Source organism: Prionailurus viverrinus, chromosome A2 (genome assembly GCF_022837055.1).
Source record: "Prionailurus viverrinus isolate Anna chromosome A2, UM_Priviv_1.0, whole genome shotgun sequence".
NCBI classification, from domain to species: domain Eukaryota; kingdom Metazoa; phylum Chordata; class Mammalia; order Carnivora; family Felidae; genus Prionailurus; species Prionailurus viverrinus.
Window position 1 is genome coordinate 115,397,667 of NC_062562.1, and position 25,568 is coordinate 115,423,234.

At 42.3% G+C, this 25,568-nt stretch overlaps 1 protein-coding gene across 3 annotated transcripts; it reads left to right on the forward strand.

Annotated features, from left to right (window-relative positions):
- The first annotated feature begins 20,110 nt into the window (after positions 1-20,110).
- Positions 20,111-25,181, forward strand: IL6 (interleukin 6). 3 transcript variants are annotated; one of them, XM_047834035.1, is made up of 6 exons: positions 20,111-20,280; positions 21,325-21,383; positions 21,548-21,726; positions 22,827-22,940; positions 23,656-23,802; positions 25,014-25,181. In XM_047834035.1, the coding sequence occupies exons 1-6, from the start codon at positions 20,270-20,272 to the stop codon at positions 25,179-25,181; spliced, it is 678 nt and encodes a 225-aa protein (XP_047689991.1). In that variant the 5' UTR covers positions 20,111-20,269. The 3 variants fall into 3 exon arrangements, with proteins under 3 accessions (XP_047689991.1, XP_047689985.1, XP_047690001.1); XM_047834029.1 differs by lacking the exon at positions 20,111-20,280 and having other exon boundaries at positions 20,291-21,383; XM_047834045.1 differs by lacking the exons at positions 20,111-20,280; positions 21,548-21,726 and having other exon boundaries at positions 21,319-21,383.
- The last annotated feature ends 387 nt before the right edge of the window (positions 25,182-25,568 follow it).

Here is a 25,568-nt window from a genome sequence, read left to right on the forward strand (position 1 = left end):
CAAAGGGATTTCCCCAGTAGTTCAGTAAAAGAGAGAGAGGAAGGGTAATTTACTAAGTACTTCCCTTCCCTACAGTCACAAGGCCCATGCTATTTCCTATCTGAGACACTCAGCTTAGAAAGTGTTGATGAAGATGGCTGAGATGGAATGTAGAAGTTACCTTATGATAAAGAGAACATAGAAGACATACATGTATATACATGTATCCAACTAAATGTAAATATATGAAAGATAGGTCTTGGGTGATTGGAGCTAGATGTAGATCAAGGGGGGATATAAGGAAGAATTGAACACAAGTTTCATTCATCCATTAAATATTTCCTAAGGACCTACTATGTGCCAGGTACCATGTTATACACGAGGGGAACAACAGTGAGCAATATCAGTCATGCTACCTGTTCTCATGGAACATATGACAGGGTGGGAAAGACTGAAATTAATCAAGTATTTTGACAAATGAATGTATGAATTACAGATTGATAAACATCTGTACGGGGTTGGGGGGGATGGTTCTAAGGGTGCCTGTAACAGGAACTTGACAAACTGGAAGCAGGAAAGGTTTTCTTAGGAAAGTGAAGCCTTCAGCTAATATCTGAAGGATGAGTAGGAGCTGACTGGGCAAAGGAATAAGGGAGAAAAAGAGTGTTGCAGACAAAAGAACAACATGTACAAAGGCCCTATGGCAAGGAGGAGCTGACACAGTCAGGGAACTGGAAGAAGGAGCACAAAGAGGAAAAAGAATGGCACAAGATAAGACTGAACAGCCAGACCTTGCAGGGCACTGGAGGTCACATCATGTTGTGCCTCCAACTTAACAGCCATAGGGTGTCATTAAAAGTTTTTAAAACTGATAGGAGAAAGAGAGAGAGCAGAATCACATTGTGGGAACTTGAGTCTGACAACAGACAGAAAGTTAGAGTCCAGGTGAGGTATGATGGAAAATTGGACCGAAGTGGTAGCTGTGAAGACAGACAGAAGCAGATAAATTTGAATGTAATTTACAAGGGAAAATTGATAGGACTTCCAGAAAATTACATGTGGGATGAGAAAGTGCAAGGTATCTGCAATGACTCCTGTGTTTTTCCCTGGAGCTTGAAGAAGAGGGGCATAGCACTGGGAAAACTGGAAGGAAGGAGTGACAAGAAAGGTAGTGCACCTTGGAACTATATGGGTATGTCGGTCTAGGGTCTGTCTTTCTGTCTTGAGCTGCTTTACATTTGGAGACCACACTGGAGGATTCTTCTCCTACCCACCCTCCTCCCCCCCACCCCTGGCCCCAAACCCTGGTAGGCCACTGCAAAATGCTTGAACCCAGAGGCAGGAAACCCGGGATCAATTTCGGACTTTGCCACTGATTGGTTGCATGGTCTTAGGCAAGTCACCCCACCTCTCCAAGATTTTAGTTCCTTAAAAGGTCCTCGCCCCTTCCTCCCATATCAGAATCTCCTGAAGTATGCATTAAAATGCACATTTATGGACATTTGTGTCCAATGTGCGTAAACTGAAGAGAGAAATCATAAACTGAAAAGAGTTCCCTAAGGTCATATAGGTTGTAAGAGCCATAATGAGGGCTCGAATCCAGGTCTGACTCACCCTAAAACTGTAAGAGATGAGTAATAGAGGAGAGACTTAAGAAGGTCCCAAACAGTGTATCCACAGTATCACTAGTGAATGTCATGATGTAATAGGGCCAGTTTTGGGACTGTATCTGCCCTTCCATCTCCTAGTTGAGCAGAGCCACAGTTAAGTTTCATTATCTCATCATTTCCCCTTCGACCCAGGGCAGGCACCACTGCACCCTCAACCAGAGACACACATAAGACTTTGACATTTTACAAAACAATCCTTAAGAGAAGCCTAAAATTTCCCTTTGAAACCAACTGGAAGAACCAAATTGACCTCAACTCTACTCTGAAGCTACTTTTCAACCCAGATACCAATAACATTTTTAAAGAGTTTCAGGATGCTGACTCTATAGAAACCATGACAAACATGTAATTGAACTTTTGAAAAATGAGGTTGACATATCAGCCTGTCATATGTTTTATGAGATGCTTTGAAGAAAGTCATGTGAAATTAAAGAGGGCTCTTTTTCAAAGCATCAAACTTCTGAGAAGAAAGTATCTCATTGGAAAAGATTTTTTTTTTCAATTATCCACACAAACAATCTCCAAAGTAGATCTGAGTTTCCAGGGCACTGAGAGCTTTTGAAGCTTCTTCATTGCTTCCCCATGGTTTCCGACAGATTTGCTGTGTTTTTCCAACTAATCTGGAATAAAGTCTAGTACTTCCTTTTGCATTCCCTTCATTGTCTGGTACAATGTTAAACATCTAACATAGTACCAGGTACATAATAGTAGTTCTGAGAATAATCAGTTATCAAATACTAAATACTATACATGTATAACATGATTTGATCTTCACAACAACCCATATAAATGGGGACACTGAGGTCACACAGTTAATAAATGGCAGAACTAGAATTATCACCCAAGTCTCTATGGTTCCCAATATCCATGAACCTTATACTCAGTTCCACATAACACTGGCACTTGCCAAATGACTCATCTCTTTCCTTCCTATTTCGTCCTCTCTTTCTTCCAAATGTATTCTCATGCTCTCTTTATCACTGGCATAGTTATAAAAGCCATTATCTTAAGGAAAAATGATGACTTTACTATCACAGATGAAACTGAAAAGTGCTAGAACTTTCTTAGATAATCTTAAATTCACATGCCAGTTGGTTCAGCAATTCCATTGCTAGAGATAGAGCCAAAAGATATACTCACACAAATATGCAAGAAAACCAAAACTATATGTAGTAATGTTCATTACAGCAATATTTTTATAGAAAATGACTGGAAATGACCTAAACATCCTTTAGGAGGAGACTGGATAAGTAAACTATGCTAGTTTTTATGGACTATTATGTAGCTCTTAAAAAAGAAGAAGGTAGATGTGTGTTTTTGTGTGAATATGGAAAGATCTTCAGGAAATATTAGGTTGAAAAAGAAGAAACAGAACATTGTATATAGCATGACCTCATCTTTGCCTAGTTAAACTAAATAAAAGATACATACATATAACAGGTACCATTTTTTAAGAATTTCCCAAAGTTTGTATATTCCCTTATCAGCTAATTTCTTTCCCTGAATTCTACATTTACTGTTTAGTCTAAGGCGTAGGATTAGAGTTGGCAGGGAGACGAATATGCCATAGGAGAAGTGCCTAGCAGACAGGAAGGAGACAGAAAATAAAAGCTCAACCTTCAGGCTTGGTAGGCTCTAGGAAGAAGAGAGAGAGAGGAGAGGCAGAGGGTCAGGCATGTGTGTTGTGGAAATCCTGCCTCCCAAGCCAAAATCCCAGATGGTAAGTGTTAGGTTAAGGGGAAAGTTAAAAGCAGAGGGCCTCTTGTTCCTTTTCCACTTGACAGGCTGGGAAGATACCGCCTCATATAGTCCTCTGCACATTGCGTCAGAGATAAAAATCCTCCAAGAGATGTGATAAGGCAAAAAAAAAAAAAAAAGGGACTGAATCTAGTGGCCCAGGGCTGTTTTAGCTCCACATGCTGTGAGAGTGTACACAATTTCCACTGTAACCTGGAAAGGGGCACAGAAGCTACCTGGTAGTGTTGGCTAGCCAGTTTACAAAGGAGGTCTCCAGGGAAGTGGTAAGTTGTCGAGGCTGACAGTGAGGGACTGCTATGCTAAGAACCCCCACACTAACCCCAGTGGAATCCTAGATGGGCCAGGTCAGCAGAAGGGCCAATCTAAGGGAACACAGGCCTCACAGCTGCTAGCTGCAGGCTTCAGAAGCAGATACTAGCAGCTTCACCATGGGGACAAGGTGTGACCAACACTCCCACCACAGGACGGTTAATTCCCACACAAATTCCCCACAGTGTCACCTTGGACAGGAGAAGGCAGGAGAGTTGGGGGCCAAAGGGCCAAGCCTTTCCTTGAAAGGAGCCATATCAAAGCAACAGGAGACTGTTTAAAGAAGAGACTGAGCTCCCATTACTTGGCAGAATTACTTGACTTGCTTTCTACCCAATGGGGAAGGACTTGCAAGGGAAAAAAGATAACATATTAGAGCAACACAGAAGTGCTGCCTTTTGTAGATCCAAGTTAATCTGTGAACAACTACACAAAAATATTATATATTGCACAAAACTTCCAGAACTCTTGGGAGAAGTTACCTCTGGGGAACGGGACTGGGGGTCAATGGGTATGCAGAGAGGGAAATTTTATTGCTTTTATAACAGGAAATTTTAAAACATTTTAGATAGTTATCACCAGAAGCACCTTTGGTGATAGAAAATTAAATAGTCTACTTTCATTTATACTCTACTTCTGCATTAAAAAAAATTAAAATAGTACTTTACTGGAAAATAATGATTTCTTTAATTTTATTGGTCACTGATGAGCTCTCCAATCCCATATTTAAACCAAAAGGGACTCAAATTCTGTAAGAGTACATCATATTTAAATCCCACTGAAATAGCAGTATCAGATTAACTCTCACAACTTATCAAACTCAACACCCAAAAAACAATCCAGTGAAGAAATGGGCAGAAGACATGAATAGCACTTCTCCAAAGAAGACATCCAGATGGCAAACAGACACATGAAAAGATGCTCAACATTGCTCATCATCAGGGAAATACAAATCAAAGCCACAATGAGATACCACCTCATACCAGTCAGAAAGGCTCAAATTAACAACTCAGGAAACAACAGATGTTGGAGTGGATGTGGAGAAAGGGGAACTCTACTGCACTGTTGGTGGGAACGCAAACTGGCACAGCCATTCTTGAAAACAGTGTGGAGGTTCCTCAATTTAAAAGTAGAACTACCGTATGACCCAGCAATTGCACTACTAGGAATTTATCCAAAGGATACAAAAATGCTGATTGATTTGAAGGGGCACATGCACCCCAATGTTTATAGCAGTGCTACCAACATAGCCAAATTATGGAAAGAGCCTAATGTCCATCAAGTGATGAATGGATTAAGACAGTGTGTGTGTGTGTGTGTGTGTGTGTGTGTGTGTGTACACACACCTATACACAATGGAATACTACTACTCAGCAATGAAAAAGAATGTAATCTTGCCATTTGCAACAACATGGATGGAAATGAAGGGTATTATGCTAAGCAAAATCAGTCAGAGAAAGACAGGTATCATGATTTCACTCATATGTGCAATCTGAGAAACAACTGATGAACATAGGGGAAGAGAAGGAAAAATAAGATAAAAACAGAGATGGAAGCAAACCATAAGAGACTCTTAAATACAGAGAACAAAGTGAGGGTTGATGAGAGTATGGGGTGGGAGGGTGGGTTAAATTGGTGATGGGCATTAAGGAGGGCACTCTTCAGTATAAGCACTGGGTGTCATATGCAAGAGATGAATCAGTGGGTTCTACATCTGAAGCCAAGATTACACTGTATGTTAACTAACTTGGGAGAAAACAAAAAAAGTTGAGCTCTTACTTAATATGTATCAGAAATAATTCCCCAAATGAGAGGTTTATAGTTATAAAAGATTCATGTGTTCATTTATTCATTCAATAAATTTTTTTTAATTTGTTTATGTTTGTTTATTTATTTATTTTTTAAATATGAAATTTATTGTCAAATTGGTTTCCATACAACACCCAGTGCTCATCAATAAATATTTTTGAGAACTTGTCATGTACTGAATACTTTCATAGGTACTGGAATACAGTGATAAATAAAACAAAGCCCCTGCCTTCCAGAAGATTCCATTCTGGTGGAAGAGATGAACAATGAGCATGCATGCAAAAATACATAACTGATGCATCTCAGCTAGTACTGGATGCTATGTTAAATATAAACCAGAGCTGAGCCGTGAACCCACGAAAAGACATAGAGGAAATGTAACGACATATTACTATGAAAGAAGCCAATCTGAAAAGGCTATATACTATCTGGTTCCAATTATAATGATATTCTGGAAAAGATAAACTGTAGAAACAGTAAAAGGATCAGTGATTTCCAGGGGATGGGAAAAGGAAAGGATGAATAGGTGGAGCACAGATTTGAAGGGCAGTGAAACTTTTCTGTATACTCTAATGGTGGGTACATGTCATTATACATTTGTCAAAAATCATGAAGTGTAGAGCAAGGGTAAACCCTAATGTAAACTATTGATTTGGAATGATAATAATGTATCAGTATGGGTTCACTGATTGTACCAAATTACCACTCTGGTGGGATATTGGTAAAGGTGGAGGTTGTACACATGTGAGGGCAGGGGTTATATGGGGAATCTTTGTACCTTCCACTCAATTTTACTGTGAACCAGAAAATACTCTAAACACTGAAGTCTACTGTTTTTTAAGTTAAAAAATGTAAATTAATCAAGGTAAGGGAAAATAGTGAACATTAGTGGGAATTATTTTGAACCGAATTTTCCCTGGACTGTTAGTAAATAATTTTCACCTAAAAATACTTCTAGGAGGTAAAATTATACCACTTCCAGAACTTCATCTTTTACTGTTTTTTAAACACAAAATAACAACATAGAAAGAATGCAAGCATGAGTCCTACAGATTAAGAAACAGTGAAAATTATGGGACATAAGAAGGTTAGGTGTGATGGTTAGTTTTGTGTCAACTTGACTGGGCCATGGGGTGCCCAGTTTTAAACATTATTCTGGATAAGTCTGCATGAGTGTCTATGAATTAATGTATGAATAAAGCATATTGTTCTCCCCAAAGCGGGTAAGCCTTATCCAATCCACTGAAGGCCTGAATACAACAAAAATGTTGAGTAAGGCAGAATTCACCCGCTCTGCCTGAATGCTTGAGCTGGAACACTGGTCTTCTTCTATCCACAGATTGAGACTTATGCCGACTTGGTCCACAGGTCTTCAGATTCTGGAACTATATCATTGGCTCTCCTGGGTCTAGCTTGCCAACTGTAGATCTTGGGACTTCTCAGCCTCCATAGCTATATGAGCCAATTCCTTATTTCATATATATAAACTCCTACTGGACACACATAAGATCTCCTGTTGGTTCTATTTCTCTGGAGAACCATGACACAGTAGCATACTTACCTGAGGCTCTGTTAGAACTTGGAGTCAATGGAGCACAAAGTGAGGCGAGTATTTTTATAGTCAATGTTTACAAATAAGTAAAGGGAGGCTCAGAGGTCCAGGAGTGAGGTTAGGATGTGGCAGAGCTAGGGCTCAAACTCAATTTCAAACCCCAATTCTACAGCTCCCTATAGCCACACAGATTATATGAAATGGGGGTTTTATTTAAATTCAAATACATTTAGTGAGGACAGAGGAATATCAGAGCTGATAGTGGCTTAAATGTCCTTCAGTTTGGCTGGGGACTGGCTTTTCTTGCCCTGTTTTAAGTACGTACCTGGGAGATCTTGGGTCACAAAGCGTTGCTGAATTTTTCAACACTGGCTCCCAGAACACAGAGGAGGTCCCTTGGTAGATGCATTCCAAACTTGGTGCACTAAAGAAACTGTTAGGGTTCTTGGGGTGCCTGGATGGCTCAGTCGGTTAAGCATCTGACTTCACCTCAGGTCATGATCTCATGAGTTCAAGACCCAAGTTGGGCTCCGTGCTGAAAGCTCAGAGCCTGGAGCCTGCTTCGGACTCTGTCTCCGTCTCTCAGCCCCTCTCCCTCTCGCAAGCACTCTCTCTCTCTCTCTCTCTCTCTCTCTCTCTCTCTCTCAAATATAAATAAATATTTTTTAAAATTACTTTAAAAAAAGAAGAGAGAGAGAGACTGTTAGGGTTGTTGAGTCTGTAAAACTGAATTCATTCCCAGTGTGTGAAATGCTCATTGTCCCAAGTCAGACCTTGGAATCTTAACTTCTAGGAACTTTCCAAAAAGCATGAGTTTTGGAATCTGACGGACTTGGATTTGAATCCAGTTTTGCTACCTCCCAGGTGCATAATCATAGGTGAGTTAGTTGACCCTTCTCAACTTCAGTGTCTCATCTAAAATGTGTAGATTATTTGATTTGTATGAATGGATTTGGCCAACACAAATTTCTCAGCCATTTCCTATGTGTCATACAAGTGCCAGATGTCACAGATATGAAGATTAACAAGGTAAAAATCCTCTACTCTCCAGAAGTGTCCACTCTAGTAGAGAAGACACACATAAATTATCATTCTAATGCCACATAATAATTTCAATAGACATAGAGTGGTGGCATCTCACCTTTGCAGAAGCTTCTAGTGCTAATCTATATCCAATTCTCCTTTCCTTCTAGCCTCATGAGAGGACTATGCTTCTGCCCCCTTGCAGTTAAGCAGGGCAGTATAATAGGATTGGCCAGTGGGCCAGCATGACACTCTCAGTATTCTCTTCTTCCACGTGGACCAGGAGAGCCAAGTGTTCTGGATGATACAGGATAGTGGAGACTCCATCAGCTCCTCCATGCAGGTCACTGAGGGGAGCTGCCCGGGAGAGTGAGGACCCAGACCTGAAGCAGACTTTGATTAAGCAAACAATAAACGTGTATTAAGCCACTGAGATCTGTGGGTTGTAAGTCACTACAGCATGATCCAGCCTGACTAATTCATAAACCAGCCTGCAAAAGCTGTTCTGAAGGATCCAGGGACTGAGTGCTAATTGGTGAGTGAGAGAAGAGCCAGGGGAAGAGGTGAAGAAGGACCATGAGAACAGAGAGGAAGGCAAAGCAAAGGCCAAGAGAGTTGCAGTGGCCTGATAAGGTGGGTAACAGCAAACAGCTGGGGATGTGCAGGAATGAGAAGCAAAGGGGAGAGAGGCACGACTGAGGAGGCAGATGACATCAAACTGTGGAGAGCCTTGAGGGCCCTGTTAGTAGCTTGGCCTTTACCCTGGAGGATGGGAACCACACAAGTCTTCCAAGCACAGGGGTGACGTGCTCACATAACCTCTGGGCTACATAGAGGAGGGACCGGGACATGACTAGAGGCAGGAGACCAAGACGAAATCAAGCAACTTACGGAAAGTACCTACTGTAGTACCTGACAGACAGAAGTATATCACTTCCCTTTCCCTTCCCCTGCTCATGTATTAATGTGGTTCTAGAAACTAGCCAACTCTGTAGCTTGGCAATCTTACTTTCATAGCTCTTTAGTAATAAATGCTTCATTACATAAGAATTTATGTACAAGGATGTCTCCTGCAGCCTTGCCTATAGAAATGGAAAAACGAAAATAAACTGAGTGTTCATGGAAAGGAAACTGGTTGAATAAATCATGGAACATGCTATATTACATATTATTAAAAATAGTAAAAGCTATGTTAACTGACCTGGATAAGATATTCATGATATAGAGTTAAGTGAGAAAAAAAAAGGTGCAGAGTAATATGCATTATATGATTCATTACTTGAAAAATAAATAAATAACACACTCCTGTAGGTGTAATTATGGTACCTGTTTGCATCCATTCTTGTGAGTCTGTGGCAGCATCTGGGAGGTGGTACAGCTGTTAACAGCAGTCATCTCAAGGGGCTGGTAGACTTGCCACAGTTACAATTAGTATGTGCTACTTTTATAATTTTTTTAAATTAATAGAGAGATATACATAAAACACCAGTAATGCCCTTCCTATGGTGATTGTCATCAATTGCAAAAGCATAAAAACCAATCTTCCAGCCAGAAGATTCCTCTTCTGATTGAAGTTTCCTCTTCCCACTGGAATGTTTTTAAATCAGATGCTCTACTTCAAGTTCACTGTGATTACTAAGTCTAATGGATTAGACATAGACTCTCAGGGGATTTAAACGGATCTGGGCCTTTAATGTTAATTATTCCATGAGAGGAAGCCCTGTTCATTTTTAGGAAATGAATGGGCCTTCCCATCAGGATAAGCAAATTACTCTGGGCTGTGGGGAAAAGGCAACCAATCTTCCAAACGAATTTATTGGCATTAAAAGACCAAGGGCATGCAAATCAAGCTGAATCATTGAAAGTTCTTTGAGGGCCAGGGCCCTGGTCCTAGCAGGTGCTAATGAATTCACTCAAACTTAATTAAAGCAAAATGCTAACCTCAGCTACAGAATAGCTAAGCTCAAGTCTCCTGGGTTCTCATGTGCCAGCCTTTTCCACTGGGCACTATGAAAAATAACTAGGAGATACTGCCATGCTGAATTTAAAGTGTCCGTAGGAGATCTAAGTGGAAATGTCCACCAAACACTGAATATGTCTAGACTGTCAGTCTAGAATGCATAGGAGTTCTGAGCCACGGACATACACTTGGGAGTCATATGTGTAAAAGTGAAAGGGTAAGTAAACCCACAAAGGGATGACATGACAGAGGTAGTGCCTGGGATGGTTTAGCATGCTCATAAGATATGCAGTTTAGAGGGGAGGTTAGGAGCACAGAGTCTCTGGTTCCAATCTTGGCTCTACCCTACTGGACACTCTTGCACTTGTTACTCAACTTTTCTAACTCTCCATTTTCTCATCTGAAAAATAAAATTGATGATCATAGCTCCCTTAGAAAACTGGTGAGGACAAAAGTGAGATAATCTATGCAATGTACTTAGAGCACTTGGTACACAGGGAGCCCTCCCAAATGTCACCAAGTTCAGGGATCAGCTAAGACAACCAACCAAATTGGTACAACCTCTATCTGTCTATCACAGGTGCTGGTATCCTTTGAATAAGCAACTCATTTCTTTGAATAAGCAACTCATTTCTAGGAAACTATCCCAACTGATACACGCGTACACATGTGTGAAATCACAGACTGAGAATCAATCACAAGAAGGAAGGAGTGAGGACCAACAGGGAGGCCAAGCAGGAAGGCATGGTCAGGAATTTCAGATCTGATAGTGGAAAAGTAAGACCAGCACTAAAATACTTCCTTTGGATTTGGCAACAAAGTCACTAGGATGGGGCCAAAGCTGTTCAGGATGGAAGCTAGACAGACTGTTTCCAAAGCAAAACAGGCAGCATTACTAGCATTCCATAAGATCCAGTAACCCAGGGACATCTTGAAAGATGGTTAAAGGAGGTAGAAGTACATTTTTACTTAATCAATATCTTTCTGAGGATCAAGTAATACATGATCAATGAAGAAAACCTGTAAAACAAAAGTAGAGAGGAAAAAGTACTGCCTATACCACTTTCTAGCAAGACCTACATTTTTTCCTGTGTGTGTGCATTTACATCAGGGTGTGCACAGGACTAATTCATCTTGTTACATGACAAGCATAGTCTGTATTTGCTCAATACTTTGAAAACATATTATTTAAAGATACTCGAGGAAAACTTAGAAGAATATTCTCATGATTTCAGAGTAGACTAAGACTTTTTATGTGTGTCACAAAATCCAGAAGCCATAAATGAAAGGATATAAAGTCTGCTTCATCTAAATCTAAACTTTTTGCATGGCCAAAAAAAAAAAAAAGGCCACTATAAACTAATAGGAACATGAATGATAAATTAAAAATGCACATGAAAAACAAAAGTTTACCATTCAGAGTATATCAAGAGCTCCTTCAAATCAGTATGAAAAGGATCAATAACCCAACAAAAACTCAGACGAAGGATATAACAGACAGTTGGTGAAAAGTGAAATAAAAATTGTTCTCAGAGATCTGACCAGTTACTCCAACTTACTTGTAATCAGAGAGAAGCAAATTAAAACTCCAGTGAGATATATTTTTCCCTTATTAGTCTGGCACAGATCAGGACTGATAATATCATGTGCTGACAAGAGTATGAGGAACAGGTGTTTTCACTCCTCACCAGAGGAAGCATGAAATTGGTACAACCTCTGTCTATCACAGTTGCCAGTATCCTTTGAGTAAGCATCTCCATTTCTAGGAAACTATCCCACTGACACACTCACATGTGTGAAATCATGGACAAAATTATTCATTGTAGTTTTATCTGTAATAACAAAAGATTGGAAACAACCTAAAGTTCCATCAATGGGGGGATGGGTTAATAAATGGAATACAAGGGCCAAAAGGAAAGAGTCAGTTCTGTATCTCTCGAAAAGAAACGATTGCTAAAACATATTCAATAAAGGAAGTAAGCTGCAGACCGATGTAATTAGTACACCGCCACTTACGTAGAAGAATAAAACTAAATCATGGGAAATAGGAATGTTTTGCTTATCAATGTATGGAGTATTTCTGGAAGGAATCACAAGACAAAAACCAGTAGAATTGCTTGCCCCTGAAGAGATAAACTGGTTGGCTCAGGCAGGGTGGAAATGATTAATTTTTCACTGAGTACCCTTTGGTACCTTGTGAATTTTGCGCCATTGGTACACGTTGCCTATGCAAAAACTAAAAAGTAAAAATATAATATTTTAAAACAAAATGAATCGATAGGCCATTTTATTTGTCTTTATTTTTTGGTGGCTGTTTCTATTTTTTTTAGCTGTCTTTCTCCATCATGCTTTGTCTGCCTTGATCCTTTCCTATTTCCCTTCTCATGCCCTCTGTCCCTTGCCCCACCTGAATATAACAACAATTTTTTAAAAATTAGCATCTGCTGACAATTTTGTACATACTGATAACTGTACTTTATGGGTGTGGATATCATTCAATTTTCACAACCACCTCCAGAAGGGAAGTTTTCTTTGCCACAGTTTGCAAATGAGGAAACTCTGGCACAGGGGGTTGAAGCCTTGCCCAAAGCCATATGAGCAGTAAATGATGGGGCCAGCATTTAAATCAAGTCTGTCTCTGAAATCCATGCTTCTTTTAGTAAACTGTACTGCCCACAATATGGAATAAAGATACATACATATGTTTTTTTAAATTATTGAATAAAGTATTACAGTCTTTGTAATTTGAAAATCAAGTGAGCTTAACATTTTATATGACCTATAAAAAGCACACATACAAAGAAAGCTTTATGTATCAAACTATTTTCTATTTCTAAACTCTTGATGATTATTTTCTACAGATCAATTGAAAGGATAGCCCACCTTTCATTCATTCATCAGCCCCAAGTATCCAGCATGTGCTCACAACTGTGCTTGCTGTTCATTGACATTGAAAGCTAGAGCCCTTGGGAAGCTTTCAGTCAATTGTAGAGAGAGCAATATCAATGCTTATTGGGCTCTCCTATGTGCCAGGCAAAGCGCTAAGTATTTTACATAGATTCCAACAACTGTATGATATAAGGTATGATTGCTACCCCTCATTTTATGAAGGAGAAAAATGAAGCTGGGGAGTTCAATAACTTCACAGCTGACCACAGCTTAAAATTACAGAACAGCGATTTGAACCCAGGCAGGTTGGCTCCAGAGTCATCACGACACTGCCTAGAAATGGATTAGTACAGCACATGATGCTGCAGGAGAGCCCAGAGGAGAACCCTCACTATTCCTGGAAATGGGTCAGCGAAGACTTCCAGGAGGACGGAGGCACAGTCTGTCTTGATGGAAGTTCAGAACTGAGAGATGTCATGGCATCCACAAGATGTCATTCTACCCTGCCCTGAAACTGTTATGAGAAGACTTACATCCTTTGGGGAGGAAAAAAAAAATTAGCATATGTCTCATGTGGTCTGCCTGGGAGCTGTGCCATATAAATCAAACCAAGTTTCTGACGGGGAGTTTTACATTTTACTCAATATTCTGAAGTTTGGCTATGACGCAGTCAAGTATCAACCAGGTTCCTGTCATCATGCGGGTGTCCTCAGAAGGAGGCAGGGGTTGGATTTAATAGCACTGTTTGTTTTCTTAGTGCAATGTCCTAGAAATATGCAATAGGACTATAACGGAGATGAATCAAGAGGAGGATGCAGTACAATAAGACACAATGCCAAGAATAACAGCAGGATAAGTGATTCCTTGTGATTTGGGTACAGTTAACAGCTAAACTTATGACCCAAGAAGCAATCCTTTGGGGACCCTAAGAATGCTTCAGGGCTCTCCTCATCCTGTCCACTAAGGGCCCCAAAGCTGGATTCCTGATTCATCAGCCGGGTTGGAATGGGACAGTGACAAAGCAGAAATCACTAAGCCTGTGGGTTGCCACTTTGCCATGTCTAATTCTCTCACTGTGACAAATATCCTGTCCCTCACTTGGCCATGGCTCAAGAACTGATCTACTGGCATGAGTTGGTATCTGGCTAGGGAAACTCAAGGGCATCTAATTCTGTAGAACAGAAATTCTGCCCTGCGCACATCCTGACTCCCCCAAACTCAGCTGATAGTCGGTGCCTATACGTTTATAGAAACTGCTTCCTTCATTTTTGGGACATTGCAGCAGCACACTTTGACCAAAACTATTTCTTTCCTTAAAAAAAAAAAAAAAAAAAAAAAAGCTTTATGGCTAATTGCTTTTGAAGTGTAAGATCAAATAATGCCTTTGATATATGCTTTTCTTACATTCCCTAAATAGTACACATATAATAACCAATCTCTGGATTGCATTGATTTTTGCCTCCAAAATATCCATGTATTCCCTTGGGCCCACTGGTGTGCTGGAAGATGTTTAACAACTAGTTTTGGGGTGGGGGGGCATAGTGTGTAGCATTTGCCAATTTCCATTGTGTAAACACTCCCACCTTGTCTAATATGAAGCTACCAAAGGAAATCACTGGATGCAGAGTTGGGAAGAAAGGAGTACAGTTGGCTCTCTTGAGCTGAACTGGCCAGCCCCAACACATCTCTACCTGAGCTCCATCCTGGTCTTACTCTGAGATGGTTTCTCAACAGCCATTATTTACATCACCCCTACTTGGAGAATTGCCCATAAAGTAGTATTGAAAAGAAAAGCCGATAACACACTATGCACGGTATTTTTCTATTTCCCATATGTTAACATATATATAGCTACATAGAAAGGTAGCAAGGATGATTGCAACTTAATGATAACAATGACTACCACTCAGTGAGAAGATTATTTTGCAATTTTTTCTCTTTTTGCCTTCCTCTATTTTCTCAATTTTCAACATTGAACATGTATTACATGTGCAATTTTTTAAGTTAAAAATAATTAAAATTTTGAATATTGATCTGTTTCTTCTTGTATGATAACTAATAAGTCTGCTACCTCCTTGCATTGAAAGTCTGGGCCTTCGACATCTTCCAAATTGGTTTATTCTGCCCATGGCCTCCATGATCCTAGGCATGTCAAAATGGGCGGCACCCCAAGCAGCCAATAGTTCTTTTGGATTTCCAAGAACTATTTCCTAATGTAGAGTATCCTGCTTCTATAGTTTCATGAAGAATAGGCTCTGGATTATTAGGTATGGCTAGTGAAGATCTATAGAATCACTGAATGCTGGAGCTAGAAGGAAATTTAGAGAGCGTCCCTCTAATGGGTCCCTGAGATGGGAGGGCACTTCATCCCAAATCTTCCCATTATTCATTATCCCAATGCCCATATCTTCCAGCAGTGACACTGAAGAAACACAAGAAACCAAAGATTCAGTAATGCAATGAAAAGACAAGCCTAATTCATGAAAATCTTATATTCAGACAAAAGTTTTTGCTAGCAGCAAAAAGCCCCAACCTCCTTCTAAATTCTGCAATCTAAGACAAGTCAAGAAGGCCAGAGTGGTCTTCACAAACTTGGTCAAAAGAGTGGCCACACAGTATCAGCTGGATACTGTGAACCCAGAACCCAAATTTCTTCTCACACCTGACCTGCCCCAGTCTATATTATATACCTGCTGCCTTCAATAGCTTTACTGGGGCCTGAGTCAACAAACTTACCACAGAGAAAGGAGTATATATTACAGCCTCTTTGCCAATCGTCCTGAAGGACAAGAAAAGCTGAGGCAGTTAGTAGCAATTGCTTAGGTTCCAAGGCCCCAAACAAATCTATGGGAATGCATGCTCTCCTTTTAAAAGCTCATCAGCTCCCAAGAAGACAATTTCAAATGCCAGAGTGGAGGAAACCATTTCCATGCATCTTGATCACTTGCCAAGTTGACTAATGCAACAGGCCATGCCTTCCCTCCTAACAATACCTTTCACCTGTAGTAAAATAGCACAAAAGAAACATGGCCTCCAGGATGGGAGACATAGGGCCATCATCCCACAGAGCCCTTGGGGAACACAATACTGCTGCTCAGACCCAGACCACTATGGAGACCCACAGGAGGAGCTACAGGTCCAGCAGACCAAAGTGAAAGACCAAAGTGACAGCAGACTACCAGCCAGCTTTCTGGGAACCCAGGCATCTAAGGCCAGCCCTCACAGTGAGGGAAGCATTCCCTGGAGCCACAGCCATGGTCTTCAGGTCAAGGCTTCAGCTATTCCCTGTATACAACCACACTCATACATAGTTATATAGAACTCAACAACTCAATAGAAATCACCTGTGATTATTTGACCTGCTTACCTGGATCTGAATTCTTCTGTGATAAGTTTAATTAATCCAGGTGGACCCTTCTTCAGAATAATAAACCCCAATGTCTCAGAACTACGGAGTGTTCAATATGTCCAAGGTGTATTCATGGAAATTATTCCACCACAAGAACTAGAGAGACCCTTCCTACCTTCATAGATTCAGCTTGCTAAGTAGAACATACATGAGGCTTAGTTTGGAAATACAAAGACACTTTCTTTTTAGTAAAAAAGTAGCCAAAAGGGCAGGAAAAGGAGATGAAAAACGTCATAGCCAGCCCAGCAGAATCCCCTGGTCTTACCGTTACATGTGATGCTTTCAAATGGGTTCTTAGTACCTTAATTTTGAGGGAAAGAGTAGAAGAAACCAACCAATGCTTTTGCATGCTGAGTTTCTGCCTATGACACTGAACTCAAGAGAACTGAGACCTTTAGAGAAACCAAAGATGGTTCAAATGACTCGTGAGAATAAATTAACTCTGTGCTCCTTTCTGACATGATGAAGTTTCCTAATTGTAAAGCAGAACCAGCAGCCACCAACACAGAAGACCTACCCCACAGATGGAGAAGAGATGGAACACTGAAACTGAGCCTGAGTGACCTCCCCAGCCCTGCAGCGCGAGGCCAGTGGGGCTCCTTCAGGATCAGCAAAGCAAGTTCTCATCACCAAACCAGCTTCAGAGCAGCTGGCTTATTAACATCTGGAGATCCAAGCACTCTCTTCCAGGTTTGAAGACCAAAGGAAAAGGGATGTGATGAGGGGGGCGGTCCCCAAGGCAAGGGGAGTCTACATTGTTGCCCCAAGAGAGTCCACTTCCCTCCTAAAATGCCTGGGATTTTCCACTTTGGTAGGGGAAGGTAACAAGGCAAAACAATGAGGGCCTCCTCATTGGCCACCATGTGCAGTTAGGCAGCAGGAACCCAGCAGGCCAATGTGCCTTTTTCTTGGGTTCAGCAGAACTAGACACAACCCCAGCATGTCTTTGCCCTTAGAAAAGCTAAGGCCAGACTAGAAAGTCACCAGGAGCTACAACTGGGCATCAGAGTTAAGACAGCAAAGGATAGGACTGAGACTGGGCCAGGCTGGGAACTGTCCAGAGCTCTGGTCTCTAGGCTTGGCTGTCCTCCAAGATCAGCCAGCCCTTTCCAAGGAGACATACCACATGTCCCTAATATTCTCTCTCCACATAATATGACTACTTTTCCTAAAACACACATTTCCCAGAGTCCTACAGGCCTGGAGTCTGCTCAGCCGGACTCAATCCCGGAGGAGCTGTTAAATAACTCACTGTTTCAGTTTGCAAACCTTTTACGACTTAGTGACAAGTGAAACTACATTCTGACAGCAACTGCAAGTTCCTAGTACTCAGTGACTTCTCTTTTTTTCTTGGGATACTCCCTCCCGCTAAAATTACAGACCCACCCACCCCCAATACCTGGAATAAAGAAGAGAGCACAATACCACATTTTAACCTATGAGATGTGGAGAACAGCTCTTCTCTTGAGAGCCTAAGACCAAATGGAAGTTACTTTGTCTCCCTCACCTTGAATGCATTGATGAACTCTCTGAACTGAACCCCAACAGCATGTAGGAAAGCAGTCATGGGCAGTAATTCTGAGGGGGGCACAGACAGGACTAGCTTGCCTGGATAAGGTGGAAAAGGATGCAGAGCTACTTGGTTTCTCTTCTACTTGCCTATATGTTCCCATTTGTCCTATCTCTCTTGGTCTCAGCTGGCAGCTACTTTAAATCAGCAGTGAAGCAATGCAGCCACTGAGGTTATTAGTTAATAAATGCTGACAGCATGGCCTTTCCTGGTCGTTTGTACATGTTAAAATAAGATGCATGAGCTCTCCAAGTGGAAGATCCATTGAGATCCAAAGAAAGGAAGCTATCATGGTGGAGTTACAGATGTTGTGTTAATGTTGTGGAGCAAAAAAGAGCCCATCTCTCCCACAAGCAAATGCCAGCCCATGGCATTGACACTAATATAGATCCTAGAGGCTAACAATATGCAAAGTGGCAGGCAGCATCCTCCAACCTCTCCACACACATGCATTCTCACCTCCACACAACTTGCTCTTTCCTGGCTGCCGGAAGCACAAGATCTGATCTCCTCACCCTTGCAGGGTCTTCCCACTTTCCAGACTTTGAATAATGATGAGGGCCATGGACAGGGAAGGCTGAGGGCTCCTGTCATAAAAAAACACTTGGCAGCAAGCCTTGGAAATGGTGTAGGAGAAAAACACAGCTGGGCTCAATATTTAAATAGAGAGATCAGGTTTGGGGATCCTAATGTTCTCAAAAAAAGAGGGGAAACCACTTTTTTTTCCTGCATTTTTCACTTTTGCCATAAGGCGTTTTCAACAAAATACAGAATGTCATTTCTTTGGAGGAAAAATGACTGGGAGACCAGCTGATCACTGGCACAGTAGCCTGGCTCGTTCATAGCCTCCCTCACAGGCAAGACAGCGTGGGCTGACAGAACTGGGCTGAAGGAGCTCTCCAAAGCAGAGACCCTGAGCCACAGAATGTTACAAAGAGCACATGTTTTCGGCTTCCTTCCTATGTGCCAGGGATTTTTCACATGTCATCTCCTTCAGTCTTCACAACAGCTGTATGGGAAGAACTGCTATTATCCCAGCTTTATCAGATGGACAAACAAGGGGACAGATCCTTCGGGTAACTTAGCCAAGGTCATACCACAAGTGGCAGAGTTGGGCTTTAAACCTATGCTGTACGACTCAAAAGTCTGTACTCTATGATATAGAGAACTGCCTGGGTGGCATCCACACAATGGGAAATTAAAGTGTGTGGATATTTGCATACAAATGTGTATGCGTGTGCGTGCAGTGTATAAACCAATCGTGTAAATACAGAGGTGAGTCCCTAGGTAGCCAAGAAAACCTCACCCAGATTAGGGTAACAGAGGATTTAGGTGAAAATACTGTGGGTCAGAAGCTACCTCTAAGGAGAGGAGCTGGAAAGGAAGGAGACTTACTTTTCCCTGTATGCCCTGACGTCCTGTTTGAACATTTTACCATGTATGTGTACTTCCTACTTTAAAAACTTTTAACTGAAAAGAAATACCGTATGTTGTCGTTGAGTCACTAGGTATTTGAAATCTACTGAGTCATGTTTTCTAAAAGATAGATATATGAGAAAAAGCAATCCCATGCTACAGAGGCCTATTGCATGTATCACAGGGTGGGCAGGGGGGGTGGGTTCATTCATTGCAGAAGAGAGGACTCGGCTGGGGGTGTCTGAGTTGCTCAATACCCAAGAACAGTAAAAGCGAAAACATTCAACTAACCATCCTCTCCCATTTTCATTTTCGGACAACCCCCGCCCCCTACGGCCACAGGACCTGCCTCCATTTAGAAAGTCAGTGAAAGAATGAATGACCTCACTTTCCCCAACCAGGCGGGTCCTAAAGTGTTTTTCACAAAACAAAACTTGAGTAAATCAATTTATGTTTTAAATACTGTAGCAGAGGTCCTTGTTTTAGCAATCCTGATGAGATCTTTGCAAAGAAGCTGATTGTGATAACACTGTGTTTTGTAAATATTTCTTTCTTCTTCTTTTTTTTTTTTTTTTTTTTTTGGTGCTGTACAAGGGTCCTAGTTTCAACCTGGAGCCAATCTTCAGAGCTGCCTGGGTGTCTGGGAGACTAGTAAGGCAGCCTGGTCTAGAGTTCATTTGCATGAGACCAAGGACCCTCCTGCAAGAGACGTCATTATAAGGGCTGAGGGAACCTGTACAAACTATACAAGCTCAACCCAGTAAGGTAGCCTGGGGCGCTGGAGGCAAAGCATGATTCAGAGCCTGAGAGCCCAAGTCTGTGTTAGGAGATTTCTTCCCAGCTACCTCTGGACTCAAAACCAGTCCTACGCAGGAGGGAGCGATGAACACAAGCTCTAGAAAATTTCACAAGGTCCTCCTTTGACATGTCAAAGAGGTGAGTAGTATTCTTGCCACTTCTGCTCTGAACCAAGTGGGCGTTGCTAACTTGAGGGTTCCAGCAGAGACAATACCCACCTGGTCTCCTCAGGGAGAGAGCCCTGAGGAGCAGGATCACCCTCTGACCAGCAGTGGGGACAGCACTAGCAGCACAAGACAAACCCCTCGGCAGAGAGATCAAAGTGTTCACTGGGAGGGTCCCCAAGGGGCCAATAGGGAGAGAGCAGGGCTGAGGCTGAGCTGGCTGAAGTGGGCTGGAAGAGGTGAGAAAGAAACTGGCAGATGCCACATCGTGGCACAGAGGAGTCATTTATGTGTGCACCTCACACCACGTCTGGAAACCCCTAGAGACAACTGCACGAGATTTGGGGGCAGTCAGGCAGTTCTGCAACAGCTGGTCACAGAGAAAGCCAGCAAAGAGAGGAAAGTCCTGCAGATGGCTCGCTGTTAGTAGCATCTTACTTGTAACCCCAAGCTAGTGGGCTATGGTGTGGTCTGAGGAAGCTCAGGTCAAAACGTCTTAGGTTTTTATGACTATGAATTAAATGGAATACTAAATCCTAGCCTGTTAATCTGGTAATGAGAGCATTTCTTAAATCATAGTCAGCCTTAGCTTTTTGCCCCCCCTCCTGTAAAACTTTGTGCATGACTTCAACTTTACTTTCCTTCTTAAGACATGCCAAAATGCTGAGTCACTAAAAAAGAAATAAATAAATAAATAAAATTAAAAAAATAAAAACAAAAAACAGAAAAGAAAGTAAAGGAAGAGTGATCCTGCCTCTTAGGCTAGCTTGGTATGACCTAAGCGGCACTTTCCGCCCCCCCCCCCCCAGTTGTGATTCCTGTGATGCTAAAGGACGTCACATTGCACAATCTTAATAAGGTTTCCAATCAGCCCCACCCGCTCTGGCCCCACCCCCACCCTCCAACAGAGATTTATCAAATGTGGGATTTTCCCATGAGTCTCAATATTAGAGTCTCAAGCCCCAATAAATATAAGACTGGGGATGTCTGAGGCTCATTCTGCCCTCGAGCCCACCAGGAACGAAAGAGAGCTCCATCTGCCCTCCGGGACTCCAGCTATGACCTTCCTCTCCACAAGTAAGTGAAGGAAATCCCTAGCCCTGGAACTGCCTGGCAGCCGGGCCGGCTGAGGGAGGGGTGTGTGTCTGCTGGGAGGGCTGGCAGGCAGCCAACAGCCAGCAGCAGAGCTCCCCCAGCTGTGCGGTCTGTTCACTGGCTGTTCTCCCTTCCCTCCGGTACAGGCGCCTTCAGTCCACTTGCCTTCTCCCTGGGGCTGCTCCTGGTGGTGGCTACTGCTTTCCCTACCCCGGGACCCCTGGGAGGAGATGCCACCTCAAATAGACTACCACTCACCTCTGCAGACAAAATGGAAGAACTCATTAAGTACATCCTCGGCAAAATCTCTGCACTGAAAAAGGAGGTGGGTAGGCTCAACTGAGGGTGATAAAGGGCCTGTGTGGGCATTCACCTCCTGGGCCCTGGATGTGGACAAGGGCTCCTGCACTGGGAGGTCTTTGCTGGGTTCTGGGGCAGTTTAGATTTCAGGCCAAAGGGGCAGACGTCTTCTGTATTTCTCTTCTGCTGCTGGTCTCAGGGAGTTCCTTTCCCTCCTGGAAAACACACACTGGGGTTGAAATCCATGCCCCTTGGCCCATTCCCAGCTCCATACTTGGCATGGGCTGAGTGTCACTGCCTCTCAGGACTTCCTTTTCCCTAACCAAAAAATAATGTCTACCAATTTTCTTTGTCTCTCTTGCACTTTGGAAGCATTGGCAGAGTGCCACCTGAAATAAATGTTGAGCTTCTCACAAAAATCACAAAACTTTTAGGTTATGGAAGCTCAGTGGTTAGGGATTCCCCAGAGTCATTCCAGCATATAAGATGCATACTTGACAGCCCACCAAAGTGGCAAAATCATCAGTAGGTTAAAGCAGCTCCAAAGCTTTAAAGGTAAGGTAGTTTGGCTCTGTCTGGTAGAAAGGAAAGAGCGCAGGAGGGGGTATTGGGAGTCCTGAACCAAATCTAGTTCTGGTTCTGCTGAGCCAGTTTTGTGATCTTTGGCAAATTCCCTACCACCTCTGGGCCCCATTTGTAAAATTTTGGAATTGGACTAGATGATCTCAAAGGTCCTTCTAGCTGGAAAATTGGGGCTCAAATTACATTCACCCAATTATCATCAAAATTGCTGTCATTTATTGACTACCTACTATGTGCCATGCACTTTATGTAAATAGTATGCCTCATCTTCACAAAAAACTTACAAAGGAGGAGTTTCATTATCCCCAATTTGGAGAGATAAGGACACCAAGACTCAGAATAGGCAACAAGTGTGAAGTCATAGGTGCCCAGAAATGAGCCCAAGTGTGCCCATCTTCACGAGACCTGGCTTGCCTGGATGCTGATGTGGTGTGACTTCATTCTCTTAGAGGCCTTCCTGCCTGGGTAAAACATGAATCGGCCCTCTAGTGGTGTTTGTTTTGGGGGCACTTCTTTGACAACAGTTCTGGTATTCCTCCCCAGATGTGTGACAACTATAACAAATGTGAGGACAGCAAGGAGGCACTGGCAGAAAACAACCTAAATCTTCCGAAACTGGCAGAAAAAGATGGATGCTTCCAATCTGGGTTCAATCAGGTATGAACACATCACATTCACTTTTAACTATTCCTTAGTCAAAAGTTCTCCCTCTGATATGCAGTGTCTGTATGCATATAGACTAGGCAGAAAACAAAGGGGATAAATGTAAAGAACATCATGTAAATTTCACAAGGAAGCCAACTTGAATCTCTCTGAAGGCAGCTTACTTTTGAATGCAATGGTTAGAGATAGCCCTTCTGTATTGGGATTTCTGCGGCCATCAAATGTTAGAAACCCCAGTAGGTTTAGCTAATCCATCCTGGGTAAAGTTGTCCTTCTCTTCGTTGCCTGCTGTTAGCAGGATCCCAGTCTGCACTCTGTGTAGAGGTCATTCTCTACACCCTCTTCCTTCCAGACAGTGGGATATCCTGCACTGACTTCTGATTATTCCATAAAAGGAGGTTCAGCCCAATATTGACAAGGACAGGAGTGCAGCCAGAAGGAAGAGTATTAAGGGGAGAATCAGAGAAAGACCCCTTTGCCACATTCCAGCATCTATCAGGTTTTGGGTAAAACTGATTAAGTAGTGTCTCTGTCCAGATATTTAAAATGGGGCAGCTGATGCTGTCTGATGTCTCAAAATACAATGCTAAAGGGTGTTTGAAGTTCCTTGGAGGAGCAGAGGGAGAAGTAGCTGAATTATAGCGATTTTAACTTTTTAAATTGATTATACCTTCCTAGCAATAGCTGATTTCCCCATCTTTTCTCTTAGGAGACCTGCCTGACAAGAATCACTACTGGTCTTCAGGAGTTTCAGATATACCTGAAATTCCTCCAGGACAAGTATGAGGGTGATAAGGAAAATGCCAAGTCTGTGTACACCAGTACTAACGTCCTGCTCCAGATGCTGAAGCGTAAGGTGAGCATTTCCTCATCCCCTCCCTTGGTGCGAGGAACACAGGCTCAAAGAAAGGAGCCTAGACAACTTGGGAATGCAAAGCCAACTCAAAAGAGATGGCCACATGTAGAGGAAAGGATCTAAGGAAGATTTTCTGATAGTTGAAACTTTTTGTTTTTTCTTTCGGTTCTCTTCTGCAAAAGACATTAATAACTATATTTAAAACTGTTAAATGAGATTTTAACATCAACTTCTACTATAATGGCTTAAGATATAAGAAAAAAAAATCTGTAGAGGCAGAAGGAAGCACATCCAATCCTGCTCAGTGATCTCTAATAACAAAGAACAGAGGGCATAAAAATTATTTTAATATTTTAATTATTGCCAACTGATATTCTTGTCACTGGGGTAGTTTCAACTCTTTCCCCTTACTTTTTGCTGGAAGAGTTAATGCAGAAAAACATTTAAAGGCTAGAAGAGCAGGTACCAAAGGCCTTGGTCACTACCAGCTAGCCATTCAAATGCCACCTAATGGAGGCTTGATGGCACAGCATGTGGATGAGCCAAACAAAGCGCACTAGACAGAGAAGCAGGCACATGGGTGTTGATACTGCCACTGCCTTTTCTAGCTGTTTGCCTTAAACCGGTGCTTCTCCCACTTTAAAACACACACCAAATCCCCAGGAATCTTGTCACAGCACAGGGTCTGATCCAACAGGTCTGGGGGGAGAGCTGAGACTCGCATCTCTAACAAGTTCCAGGGGATGCCCATGCTGCCGTGCTCTAGAACCACACCTGGAGGTGTAAGCCCTCCCACAACTACTCAGCCTCATGTCAGTGGGTCTGTGGAAAGGTGCTTCCCAGTCCCCCTTACACCACAGACCAGTGGACCCTCAATAGATGGCAGATGGATGGGGCTTTGTGCCAGGCACTGTTTAGCATAAGGGAAGACAAGACACCATGGCCGCCCTCGAGATGCTCATGGTCTAATAGACATAGATTAGCAAAGTGGGGAGTAGGATTCAGTCGCCATGAAAGGGCTGCATGCAGGATGGGCTCAGGTGGGCTCAGGGGAGAACCACCTCCCCCTACCTGGGCGAGCCAGGGCAGGCAGCCCCACCCAGTCTCCTTCACCCCGAATTTGAACGTCTTCCCACAGCACAGAGCATCCCGCCACTGCAAAGGATTTGTTCAATACTTAAATAGTTCTTTTTGCTTTCTTTTCCCTTCAGGGAAAGAATCAGGATGAGGTAACCATCCCTGTCCCAACCGTAGAAGTTGGCCTGCAGGCTAAGCTGCAGTCACAGGAAGAGTGGCTGAGGCACACAACAATTCACCTCACCCTGCGAAGGCTGGAGGACTTCCTTCAGTTCAGCCTCAGGGCTGTTCGGATAATGTAACCTGGGCATCTAAGATTGCTGTAGTTCACGGGCATTCCTTTCTCTGGTCAGAAACCTGTCCACTGGGCATGTAACTGATGTTGTTCTCTGTGAAGAACGAAAAGTATGAGCGTTAGGACACTATTTTAATTATTTTTAATTTATTGATATTTAAATATGTGATGTTGAGTTAATTTATATAAGGAGCAGATATTTATATTTTTTATGAAGTGCCACTTGAAATATTTTATGTATTCATTTTGAAAAAGATAACATAAAATGGCTACACAGCTGGAATATCCTCGACGTTTCAGAGCCAGATCATTGCTTGGAATGTGTAGGTTTACCTCAAATACGTGGCTAACTTATACATATTTTTAAAAGGAATATTTATATTGTATTTATATA